This window comes from Saccostrea cucullata, unplaced genomic scaffold (assembly GCF_032062105.1).
Source record: "Saccostrea cucullata isolate Sc308-1 unplaced genomic scaffold, CSIRO_AGI_Scuc_v1 ctg7682, whole genome shotgun sequence".
NCBI lineage: Eukaryota > Metazoa > Mollusca > Bivalvia > Ostreida > Ostreidae > Saccostrea > Saccostrea cuccullata.
In genome coordinates this window covers 51,564-65,175 of record NW_026936820.1, presented here as the reverse complement: position 1 = coordinate 65,175, position 13,612 = coordinate 51,564, and the positions used below count along the sequence as shown (strand labels likewise).

Below are 13,612 nucleotides of genomic sequence, written 5' to 3'. Positions count from 1 at the left end.
ACAGACTTCACGAGGGGTTATTACTTAGTGTTTCGATTTAGCACTGCGAAATACCGCATTGATGCAACGCACTCTAAGAAAAATTCAAAATGCGTTAATTTTGGGTCAAAATCAATGCATTTTCAAAATATTTTCAAAGTGCATTGACTTTGCGACCAAATCAACGCACTTTGAAATTTTTTTTCAAAGTATGTTAAAAGTGTACATCATGATTTTTTTTTACCATGTTCACACTTAACGCACTTTGAAAAAAATAAGTATAAAAAATTGGACCTATATTTTAGAAATAGACAACATTATTATCCCCTCACAACGTTTGAGGGGATATAGTAACTCGATTATGTGTGTTAGTTTTTCCTGTGCGAAACGGAACTGACGTTATTTGCATCGGGATCGATGTCATATGGTCCTTGATTTATAGATTATGTTTTGGTGAAGGAATTATCCGCTTTACGGTGCCCTTGTAAAAATTCAAGTCGAATGAGTAATGTAGCTAATGTTTTATTGTATTACCATCAAATTAATAAGTCTATCGTACGTTCATATTGAATATGATAGATTAATAAATACTAGTATATCATCTCTACAAATCTTCTGAAGTGTGACCATTTCTTTGAAGTCTTACGCAAAATATTACTCTAAACTAATCTTAATGAATATTTCAATAAGGAATGGGTAACAGGCAAAGTCTATCCACACCCTCTCCTTGTATACTAGCCCAAAGTATTGGGATTTGTCTCAAACTAAATAATATCTAAGCAAATTCAGCAAATTTTTAGTGAATATTTTGTGTCTAGCATCTGGAAATAACTATACACATAATAAACAATAATAATAATAAACACATAATAAATATAGTTCACTGGTCTATTAAATTACCTATAGCATATTAATATGTTTGTTTAAATAGTCAATTTATATAACAGGGGAATTGTAGGACGGAGTAAATACACTCATTTGGTTGGTAACATTAACCAAGGTTCAAATATCTTTTGAATTCAACATTTAACTACCAGCATCTACCAGCTGCGTTTTTTTTGTTTAAATGGCAACCTACCCTCAAGGTGTCGTCCCAGCTGTAGTTTCTTTTCGTATTTCATCAACTGTTAGACATTCAACAATTTGTGTAGTTCAGCTGAATATAATATGACACACTGAGGATAGGATCGGCTTTTATTTTTTTTTTGATCACAATCGATCAAAATGATGTTAAAAGAGTATGGCCGATTATTTTTGTAAAACAGATGTTGTCGAGATTGAGAAAAAAGTATTTTTAAAGTTGATTTATTCTTAAAATTGACTGGCACTGTACTAATATGGCGTGTTATCAATAGAGTAATATTCGTAAACGTTAAAAATATTTGGGTGTTTTATTGCAAACTCCTAATATTCAATGTATCTCTGATGACGGACTAGCTTTATGATAATTTTTTATTGCTTGCTTTTTAAAATTGATGTGCTAGGTAAAAATTTCATTAACTCGAATCTATGGTAAGGTTTTCTATCATACACTTAGTAAATCAATTACATTTTACGTTAATGAGATTTTGTATATATTTGAGTTGTTGCCCAAAAAAGAACTACAATCTGTGGACCGTATCCATTTGTTTCTGAAGAACAGATACTATTGATCTGACCACGGAGTGTTCCATCTACCCGATCCATACATATGGTTCACTTAGGATGTAACAGGTTGATTACCCTCCTAGGCACCCAATCCCGTCTCTGGAGTATCCAGGGTTCGTGCTTTAGTCACTGAATTATATTGTTTATAAACGAAGATGTGTACTTTGCGCTTGTATATGAAGTCCTAAGATTGAGAGTTATCTTGTTTTGACCTATCTAGCATTTCTGACATATGCAATGGAACTCGTAAATTTACTTACCTTGTCTTTGGTCATTTGCAAAATTATTTTGTTAAAAACATTCTGGTTGTACACACAAGTACTAAAACGACACTTGAGTTCTGATTGACAATATCTATCCTATTTTTGGAGACCAGGTCTTCCAAGAATCTATTGGAATTCCCATGGGTACGTATTGCGCCCCTATTATTTAGCAGAACTATTTTTGCATTCACGCAAAGCAGAATTTGTCCAAAATCGTACACATGAAAGGAAAAAAATCACTTGCCATGGCCTTCAACTCGATATTCAGATATATAGACGACATATTGTCAATTAACAATGGTAATTTCAATTCCGACGTCGATACGATATATCCTGGAGAGCTTGAGATAAAAGATACCACTGAGTCTGACACACATCTGTTTCTTACTTGGATATTTTACTTGAAAAAGACGTTAATTGTTATCTTACAACCAAGCTATATGATAAGCGTGATGAATTAAACTTTTCTATCGTCAACCTCCTTACTTATGCAGCAATATACCTTCATCACCTGCAAACGGAGTTTACATATCTCAATTGTTTCGATACGCAAGAGCATGCTCTACGTATGAACAATTTCTAAAATGAAGTAAATTATTGACAAACAAGTTGATGAAACAAGAATATCAGCAGTCTCAATTAAAGTCAACATTTCGTAAGTTTTATGGTCGATACAATGACTTTTTCAGCAAATACAATTTATCATTGAGTCAAATGCTGACTGACGATTTTCATACTAGTTGTTAGTCCATTATTTATACATTGAATTGACGACGGATTTTCCCGATCGTGACAAGGAGCACACGTCGGGTGTGATCAGTCGGCAGGGGATGCTCACACCTCCATGGCACTTATCCCACCTCTGTTTTTGAAGTCCGTGTTTGCTATGCTCCTATTTTGTATTTTTTTGGATTTTGACATTGAATACTGTTCGTTATCTCCATATCCTTCATTTATAGCATGCTCTTGCGTATTGAATCAACTGAGAGATATAAACCCTGTATGTAGATGATAAAGGTATAGTACTGCATAAGTAAGGGAAGTTTACGATTGAAAAGTCACCGCGTTTAATAAACTATGAAACCATTGTTTCAGACTTTGTTTTGTCTTTGTTTTCAAGCTCACCGGGATATACAAATTCAATTTTATGAATACAAAAATAGGTCCACTGATAATGGCGCTCATGGAAGACCCCCCCCCCCTTCCCATGAAATTATCAATTAGAAACTCGATCACCCTTTTACTATCAACTTCAGAGTTCAGACTACTATGTTATTGAAGAGGAGCGAAAATTCAAGTCTTATTTGAATTAGATTGGTCGAATGCAGACTGACGTTTTTCATACTAATTGTTAAACCATTATTTTCATACTGAATTACTTTCAGATATGTTTTTAGAATTTCCGATCATGACAAGGCGGATGTAACCTTTTGACAGGGAATTCTTAGTCCTTCATGAGATCTAATCCCATCTCCGATGTTTTTAAAAAAAATATATCTGCGTTCGCTCTCCTCTCGCTCTGTATTGTTTCAATGAACTTTTGATTTGGCTCTTGTACGCAATCTTTACAATTTATTTGCTTTATCTTTAATTTTCACAATATTGATACTGTTTGTGTATTAACGAAGTGCGATTTAACTTGAGATCCGTAAATCTTTGGTTACTTCTCAAATTCAGTGGGTGAAAAAGTGCGTCAAACGCTAAATCGTTTCCTAGATTACGCTGTTTCATTTAACACCAGTAAAATTTGTTTGCTTACCTGTACATAGAATCCTGCTGCTTAAAAATAGTAAAATTACAAATATGTGTATATGTATACTTTGAAGAATTACAATGAAACACTCTAAAATCTAATGTTGTGTAAAATTAAAAACGTAGGCATCTTGATGCAATTTACATATATTTTGCCACAAAATCTAAAAGTTATATAATCAATTTTGTTTCTAGAATGATTTTACTATTATGATATATTTTGCAATAATTGTATCTTGAAGTATATAAATGTCAAGCAACATCAGTTTTTCAGCCAAATGCTTCAAGAATCCTGCTTAGAAAAAATTATATTCACTCAATCCAATCTGTTCATGTTAAAACCCTATCCAATGTGGATAGTAAAAATCCATAAAGTCTGAGCTGTAGTTATGTCGACGTACTGAATTTTCCACAACGGGCCATTTATAGTATGTGACTGTTCCGTTAGTAAACCAACCCGCCCACCAGCTGAAGCCACCAACCGACGATATCACGTGATCACACGACGCCATTAAAGCCAAATCTTCTTCCGGTAAATTTCCGTACATAAATTCGACCGTGTAGTTTTTCGGAATATTTGAATTACTCCAATCCATACCATTGGAGCAAACAACAAAAATTGGACTGGAGTACCTTCTAAAGTATTGGAATGCTTTTTCAAAGTACTCCTTAGTTGCAACCGAAAATAAAGCATTTCCAAGGGTGACCATATCACCACGTCTTACATGGACAGCGATCAGGGTAACATTCTCTCTGGAAGTAGTATATTTCCTTAAAACGTTTTCCATTAACTTATTTGCTTTTGTCTGAATGTGATTCCTAAATTTAAGAATTTCTCGTAGTTGATTTGACACATTATGAAAATATTTCCATGACTGTAAATAAAGTCCCACCCTATATGTTGCATCTGGCTTAAAATCTACAATATTTTTATCAAAATAATTCGTTTGATGTTCTTTTCAAAATATTGCCTTGTCACACTCGTGTTTGTTTGTACTGATCAGAATGTTTTTACTGCTTTTTATTTGAAATATTTGGTATATTCTATCAGTTACTCCGACTACTAACTTCATACCTTTAGAGGCAGCAATGCCATATCCAGAGGCAAACTGAAATAAATTACTTCCAAGTCTTCCAATATACTTAACACACATATAAAACTCGTTTGACTGTTTGTCTGTGACGGATGCTGGTGAGGTTGTAAATTTGGCAGTGGAAGACAACATCGATATTCCTGTAGAGACACTTTTTATCAATGGTATATTTCCGCTCGTCCACAGTGACGAAGCGTTCCAAGTTGTATATTCTTTAGAGACATTTGTTCTCCGCCTGGTATTTGGGGTCTCTGTTGACTTGTTTTGGAGTTTCATCCTTCCCCTGATAGTATTTGAAGACACCTGATGTTTTCGTAAAGTATCATTAAAAAAAACTTATGTTAATTGATTGACTAGGTCCAACATGCTTGCTCATAATAATGAGGGTAACGACAGTTATAAACATTGCACCGTATGTTAAACCTGCAATGATAAATTAACCATCGATTAAGATACCCTATATTTTATGCGTTGTACGAAAAATTGCTGAATTTAAATTAGTCTAAAAACGAGAAATTTCAGTGCTTTATGGAATATTTAAAAAAAGAATTCATTCATGATAAAATTATTTTGAAACGAAGATGAAAATAAGTATGAATTGATTTACTTACTGCGTTTTATATTCAAAGATACACCATTTGTTGAACTGGATAAAATGGTTTCTTTATTTCCCATTTTCACTATATCAAATCTTAAAGAAAACGAAACCGAGAAATATACATATACTGGAATGTCGTTTAAAGATGCTTAGAAACAGATTTGAAGTTAATATATTCTCACATTTTCTGTATATCAGGACTTCTATATTGCAAGAGGATTTCACATGAAAATATGATAAATAACTTTTTTTAATCTCCAAGTTATTGAAACCTCGAATTTCTGACGGGTTTGATTGACATCCTTGCACTTTCATAAATTATAATTAATGATAACTGTTAATAAAAGTATAATATAAAAAAAATCACATTTCTTATTGAGAGACCACCTTGTACCTGCCGATAACTGCAATTTAGACTTATACTAGGCACCTAGGGAACTTTTAATACCAGCACCTGGTTCGACACGAGACCATAGGTCCACTGCACAGTAAGGGATCGTTAAGTACCAGCACCTAGTTCGACAAGAGACCATAGGGCCACTGCACAATATAACACAATTAGCCAATGCATTTGGATTAAGAAGACTTTTGTAAGTTTATAGTTTTATTATAAAGTTAGTTAGTTAGAGTGTCACTTCATTAATATTAATATTGTCCGCCCCTCAGACCATAGGCAATGCCACATTAACATTGCACTTGCACATTCTTCAAATTAGGATCTTCTGATTGGAAGTGTCGTTCAACATCTTCTGCGTATTTAAGATATTATTGTCCGTTGCACACACTGATAGTATCAATTATAATTCATAACACAATATTAAAACATAGGTTTAATATATCGGTGTTACAACAATAAGGATCTTTTCGACAACATCTACTGAAAGAGACCTCGGTTTATACGGTCTCGACTGAAAGATCGGCCTCCAACCCGCTGTGGGATATGAAGTTGAGGAAGTACATGTATATTTAGAGGATTAAATGAAAAATCCATAAAGAAAATTCTAGATTTAACCTGCCTCGATCAACAGATTCCACTGGGGTTATTGCAAAGTGTTTTACTATAGTTATTCAGCGCAAAGTGCGAAATGGTGTTTTATTATTATTTTATTATTATTATTAATCTGTTTTAAGGGGGATAAAATTGGTTTGTTTGGGCTGGATTTTGTTGTTCATCTGAATTCAAATACATGTATGCTAAGTAATTAATTCAAATGCAAAATTAACATTTAACACTTAACAGTAGAAAACAACATGTTGACTCAAATATTTTGATTCTAAATGAGGAATATTTATTTATAGCAATTTTTTTCGCCATAAATAATAATAAATATTGCTTATTTATCGAAGTAAATTTTTACGTTCATTTTAAAATTTTTGAAAAAAATATCAAAGTACGTTGACTTTTGGACCAAATCAACGTACTTTTTTAAATGTGCGTTAAGATTGTACATCATAATATCTATAGTATTTTTTTGTTAGGGTCAACAGACTCCACTGGGGTTATTGCAAAGTGTTTCGATTCAGCACTGCGAAATAGGTCCCTTTCTTGTAAAGAATCTGCGGATCTCTTCGTTTAAAGAGGTTTATTCGCCAATGTCCGCATTGAAGTAACGCATTTTGAAATTTTTTCTCACAATTAAAAAAATATCACACTTTTGAAAATCAACGTACTTTTTTGAATTATTAATTCTATTACCATGTACAAAGATTGTACATCATAATTTTATTACCATGTACACAATTAACACACTTTGAAAAACTTATTACAAAGCAAAAAATGGACTTAAATTTTAGTAATAGACAACATTATCCCCTTTGCAACGTTTGAGGGAATATGGTAACTCGGTTATGTGTGTTTTCCTGTGCGAAACGGAAGTGCATCGAGATCGATGTCATATGGTCCTCGATTTTTAGAATATGCTTTTGGGGAAGGAATGCTTCGCTTTACGGTGCCCTTGTAAAAGTTTTCATGTCGAATGAGTATTGTGGCTAATGTTTTTTTTTGTAAAACTATCAAATCAATAAGTCTAGCGTTTGTTCATATTGAATATGATAGATAAATAAATAGTATTATATATATCATACATTCAATATAAACATAAATACTATAGTATATCATCTCACAAATCTTCTGAAGTGTGATCATTTTTTAGATTTCTTACTCAAAATATTACTTTAAACTTATTACATCGAATTATTCAATAAAGATTCGGTAACAGCCAAAATCTATCCACAGGCTCTCCTTTTATTATAGCCCAAAGTATTGGCATTTTTTCAAACTAAATCATATCAAAGCAAATTCAGTCTACAATTTTTAGTGAATACTGTATGTCTACATAATTTGGCGTACTCAAAATTTAGTGCATTCAATGGATATGGAGTTGTTGGCGTAATAATGAATCAACGCTACAAATGTTCGTGCTTTTAATTCTATTAATTTTACGGGACATATGTTTATTCCCATGTTTGTAAATTTTACTCACTTTTGGTATGATTTATGTTTGAGGTGTGTTGCCATTTATTTTTCCTTTATGGCTCTCCCTTTCGGTCAAGTTATAGCCCAATGATTTTTCTGTTAAATCTAAGTGGTAATTACTGTAAATTTGGATTTCCCTTTACAAAATTGGTTTTATTTCTCATCTTGATATCTTGTGTCTGCTAAAAATTATATGTCAATTAATAATACTTTTGAGAATTTCAAACAAATTATTAAACGTCAGGTGGCAACACACGACAAACTGTTTTACAGACTGTTTCATTGAAGGAGGATAAATAAGGTGTTCTAGCTATTATGGAAAGAAATTAACCAGTAGAAGGGTAACATAAAATACTTTTGCATTAAAATAAATAAATTTAAGCGTAATCATTCGTGAAATACTGTATAGCTGTGCTTTGTAATGTTAATTTTGTTCCATGTCTTACCGTGAAATGACCAATCAAAATCTGACCAATTAAAATCTAACAAATGAAATTCTGACCATGCGGTGCGTTACTCTGCCTTTTCTCCCAATCCTTGGAGGACGGACGTTGTTTCAAAGTTTGTTATTTACCTCCTGCCGCCCCGCCTCCACCATTCTTTGTTGTTTAAATTTATGTTTTAGCGTTTTCAGACCCATTTTCATGATTTTTCTGTTAAATCTAAGTGGTAATTACTGTAAATTTGGATTATCTCCCTTTACAAAATTGGTTTTATTTCTATCTTGATATCTTGTGTCTGCTAAAAATTATATGTCATTATTGATAATACTTTTGAGAATTTCAAACAAATTATTAAACGTCACAAAGGTGGCAACACACGACAAACTGTTTTACAGACTGTTTACTCATTGAAGGAGGATAAGATAAGGTGTTCTAGCTTTGAAAGGATTATGGAAAGAAATTAACCAGTAGAAGGGTAACCGGGGTATCAAAATACTTATTGCATTAAAATAAATGATTTCTTAGCGGTATTCACGAATTAGCGCATCCTCGTCTGCGCCAAAGCCGCTAAAATATGAAGCCTGCTTTTTTAAGTACACATACAGTATTTTGTGTCTAGCATCTGCAAATAATTATACACATAATTAATATAGTTTACTGGTCTATTAAATTACCTGTAGCATTAATATATCTGTTTAAATATTCAATTTGTACAACAACGGAGTAAATCGATGGTTAGTAACATAGACCAAAGTTCAAATACCTTTTGAATTCAACATTTAACTACCAGCATCTAATAACAATGGGAAGAAATAAATTTTATCAAAATCCAAAAGTGTTTGGTTTAAAACAACAACCTACCCTTTAGGTTTCGTCTCGGCTGTAGTTTTTCTTTTCTTAATTCATCATTTTAATGTTTTTGGATAGGACATTCACCAGGTTGAGTAGGTCAGCTGAATATCATATGATACTAAGAGGATAGGATTGGCTTTTTTAATTTTTTTTGATAACATTCGATGAAAATGATGTTAAAAGAGTATGGCTGATAACTTTTGTAAAACAGATGCTTTCGAGATTGAAAAAAAAAATTTTTAATTAGTTTATTCTTAAAATTGACTGGCAGTGTATTTATATGACGTTGTACCAATAGAATAATATACGTAAATGATAAAAAATAGTTGTGTATTTTATTGGAAAACTCAATACATTTCTGATGACGGATTAACTTTATGATATTTTTTATTGCCTGCTTTTTAAAGTTGATATACTAGGTAAAGATTTCATAATCACGAATCTATGGTAAGGTTTTCTATCATACACATATTAAATCAATTACATTTTACATCAGTGAGAATTTGTTTATATTTGACTTGTTATCTTAAAAACAGAACTCCATTGTGTGGACTATTTCCATTTGTTTCTGAACAAAAGATACTATAGATCTGACACGGAATGTCCCTTCTACCTGATCCATACCTACAGTTCACGTAGAGTGTGACCGGTTGATTACTCCTCCTTGCTATAGGCACGTAATCCCGACTCTGGAGTATCCAGGGTCCGTGCTTTAGTCACTGAAAATTATTGTTTATTAATTTTTTCCCCAGATTAATCACTCGTTAGCTTTACCCTTTTCATTGTTTTTGAAAATATGAATAATAAAAAAGAATTCTTTTTATTTTACAACATGATATGATTCTTCACTATGATTAAAGAACTCCATATAAAGCTGTAAAAATAAAACAGTTTAGAGCTGAATATTGGGTATTCAGAATTTTTTTAATCATGTTTACTGAAAGACACGTGTACTTTAAGCTTGTGTATGAAGTCCTAAGAGTAGGAGTTATCTTGTTTTGACCTGTCTAGCATTTCTGCAATATGCAATAAAACTCCTAAGTTTACTTACCTTGTCTTTGGTCATTTGCAAAATTATTTTGTTAAAAACAATCTGATTGTATACACACGTACTCTATGATCACATCAAAACGATGCTTGAGTTGTGATTGACAATATCTACCTTGTATTTGGAGAGCAGGTCTTCCAACAATCTATTTGAACTCCCATGGGTAATAATTGTGCCCCGTCATTAACAGACCTATTTTTGTATTCACGTTAAGCAGAATTTGTCCAAAATCTTATGCATGAAAGTAAAAAAATCCCTTGCTTTGGCCTTAAACTCGAAATTTAGTTATATAGACGACGTATTGTCAATTAACAATGGTAATTTCCATTCTAATTTTCATACAATATATCCTGGCTTCAGATACCACAGAGTGTGACACATCTGTTTCATATTTGGATATTTTTCTTGAAAAAGACGTTTATGGTAATCTAACAACCAAGATCTATGATAAACTTGATGACTTTAACCTTTCAATAGTCAACTTCCCTTACTTATGAAGCAATATATCTTCATCAGTTCATATATCTCAGTTGATTCCAAAGCAAGATATTTTCTTTTCACGTAAAAGATTTTAAACATATTCTGTTTCATATGAATACAAAAATAGGTCTTTTAAAAACGGGGCGCATTTGGTATCCATGGGAATTTCAGTGGATTTTTGGAAAACGTGGTCTCCAAAACCCACACAGGAATTGTCAATCAGAAACTAAAGCATCTGTAAGCTATCTACTTAAGAGTATTTGTATGTATAAAAATTTTTCTTTTTTTGACAAAGTAGTTTGATAAATGATCCATGACAATGTAAGTAAATTTAAGAGTTCCATCTTTTTTTTGTTAAAGCATCTGCAAATGTGTATTGTAGAATTAACTTTAGAAAAAAAAAAAAATGAAAATTTACTTCTCGTACCAAATTCCGGACAATTTTATGAATCCAAAAGACTGCTAATACAAAGATAATCTCGAGAACGACAAGAAATATCCCATCCAAACTTTCCGGGATCATAGATCATAGTAGATCCTAGCTTTGTATGTACTTTCTATTCGTCGTCAGCACCTCTGATTGATCAAGGAAGTTTATTTTATAAAAATCATCTCATTTCTTCCTAATTATTTATTTTCTTTGATGTTAATAGGGTTAGATAAGAGTCTGATTACAATACAAAATATGTAATTTTTAAAACCGTTTTATAAAATATTCGTCATTTTTATCTCTGAGGCATTGGTGACGTCATGGTTAGCATGTTGGATTTTCACGCGGACGACAAAGATTCAAACCCCCTTTTATCGACATTTTCAATGTTTTTCAATCTAAATTTATCTTTTTCAATTTGGTATGATGTTTGCTATTTGGACTGATGGAAGTTAGCAACATTTTAATGGAATTATTGATAAATCTCTTAGAATTGCACTTTTTTTGTTCGTTTACATCTTTTCTGTGAAACAATTTTATCTTTAAACTGTTATTTCACATACATTTGATGTACTTCTTGCATGGGAAGAGGGACTGCACAAGGTAATTAAACAATGTTTCTGAGTAATAGTTTTCAAAAAGATTGCCTAGTTTGAAAATCTAGTCCAGGGCCTAATCACTCCCCACTCTTGACAGTATATAGAAAAATCATCACGCACTAAATTTTAATAAATCTGGTCAATACAGGAAGTTTACATGTTGTTTTTCATCTCATAAAAAATCAGCTCCATTCTCGTATCAAAATGCCCGAATCGAAAGGGAAGATTCCTGGATTATTTTGCGTCAGACATGATTTGACGTGAACCCAAGTGAAATACTGTTACGATACCTAGACTGGCTTGCCTGTCTAATCCTCGATTTCGTACTGCCAGTCTAGGAACAGCGAATTTGTGTTATAGACAAGCGTCTGGATGATCGAGACTTCAAATAATGACGAAAAAGTAGTAGCTTATAATGAAAAGTAGTATAATGAAAAGTAGTATAATGAAAAGTAATATAATGAAAAGTAGTATAATGACAAAATACCATCATATAATGACAAAGTACCATCATATAATGATAAAATACCATCATATAATGACAAAATACCATCATATGATGACAAAATACCATCATATAATGACAAAATACCATCAAATAATGACATAATACCATCATATAATGACATAATACCATCATATAATGATAAAATACCATCATATAATGACAAAATACCATCATATAATGATAAAATACCATCATATAATGACAAAGTACCAGCATATAATGAAAGTTCTCCACATAAGGCAGTTACGGCGTTCCATAAATTATGATTCTAAAATAACTTTATTATAATGATATTTTTGTAATAATTTAATCTTCCATTATAAATCAAATGTCAAGCAACATAAGCAATCATTATTACTCAAATCTAATCTGTTCATGTTATAAACCTATCCAATGTGGGTAGAAATAATCCATGAAATCCGAGCTGTACGCAATTCGACGTTTTGATTTTTCGACAATGGGCCATTTATAGTATGTAACTGTTCCGTTTGTGAACCATCCTGCCCACCAGCTGTAGGAACCAACCGACGAAATCACGTGATCACAGGACGCCATTAAAGCCAAATCTTCTTCCGGTGAATTTCTGTCAATAAATTCGACCGTGAAGTTTTTAGGCATATTTGCTTTACTCCAAGTGAGACCATTGGAGCAAACAACAAAAATGGGACTGGAGTAACTTCTAAAGTATTGGAATGCTTTTTCAAAATACTCCTTGGTTGCAACCAAATAACCATGTCCAGAGTCGACCATGTCTCCACGTCTTACGTGGACAGCTATAAAGGTGACATTCTCTCTAGCAGTATTGTATTTCCTTAAAACATTTGCCATTAACCTTTTTGCTTTTGTTTGAATGTGATTCCTAAATTTAAGAATTTCTCGTAGTTCATTTGACACATTATGGAAGTATTTCCATGACTGTAAATATCGTCCTACACGATATGTTGCATCTGGTTTAAAATCTACGACATTTTTATCATAAGCACACGCTTGATGTTCTCTGCGAAATATTGCGTTGTTACACTCCTGTTTGTTTCTGCTGATATGAATGATTTTACTGTTTTGTATTTGAAATATTTTGTTAATTTTATCAGTTACTCCTACAACTAATTTCATACCTTTCGAGGCAGCTATTCCATATCCAGAGGCAAACTGAAATAAGTTATTTCCAAGTCTTCCTATGTACTTAACACACAAGAAAAACTCAGTTGACTTATTGGTTTTGATGGATGCTGGTAGGGTTGTAGTTTTGATAACAGAGGACAACATGGACATTTTTGTATTTATACCATTTATAGATGGAATGTGTCCACTAGTCCGCTGTGACGATGATTTCCATTTTGCATATTCTTTAGAGATATTTGTTCTCCATTTAGTATTTGGTGTCTCCATTAAATTGATATTTAGAACTGCAGTTTCGCTGATATTATTTGAAGACACCTGATG

At 32.4% G+C, this 13,612-nt stretch overlaps 1 protein-coding gene and 1 pseudogene across 1 annotated transcript; both read right to left on the bottom strand.

Annotated features, from left to right (window-relative positions):
* Window positions 1-3,941: 3,941 nt before the first annotated feature.
* LOC134246663 (galactoside alpha-(1,2)-fucosyltransferase 2-like) lies at window positions 3,942-5,011 on the bottom strand (annotated as a pseudogene).
* Window positions 5,012-12,518: 7,507 nt separating this feature from the next.
* On the bottom strand, window positions 12,519-13,441 carry LOC134246660 (galactoside alpha-(1,2)-fucosyltransferase 2-like). Its single transcript, XM_062729031.1, has one exon. The coding sequence runs from the start codon at window positions 13,439-13,441 to the stop codon at window positions 12,548-12,550; it is 894 nt and encodes a 297-aa protein (XP_062585015.1). The 3' UTR covers window positions 12,519-12,547.
* Window positions 13,442-13,612: the final 171 nt, after the last annotated feature.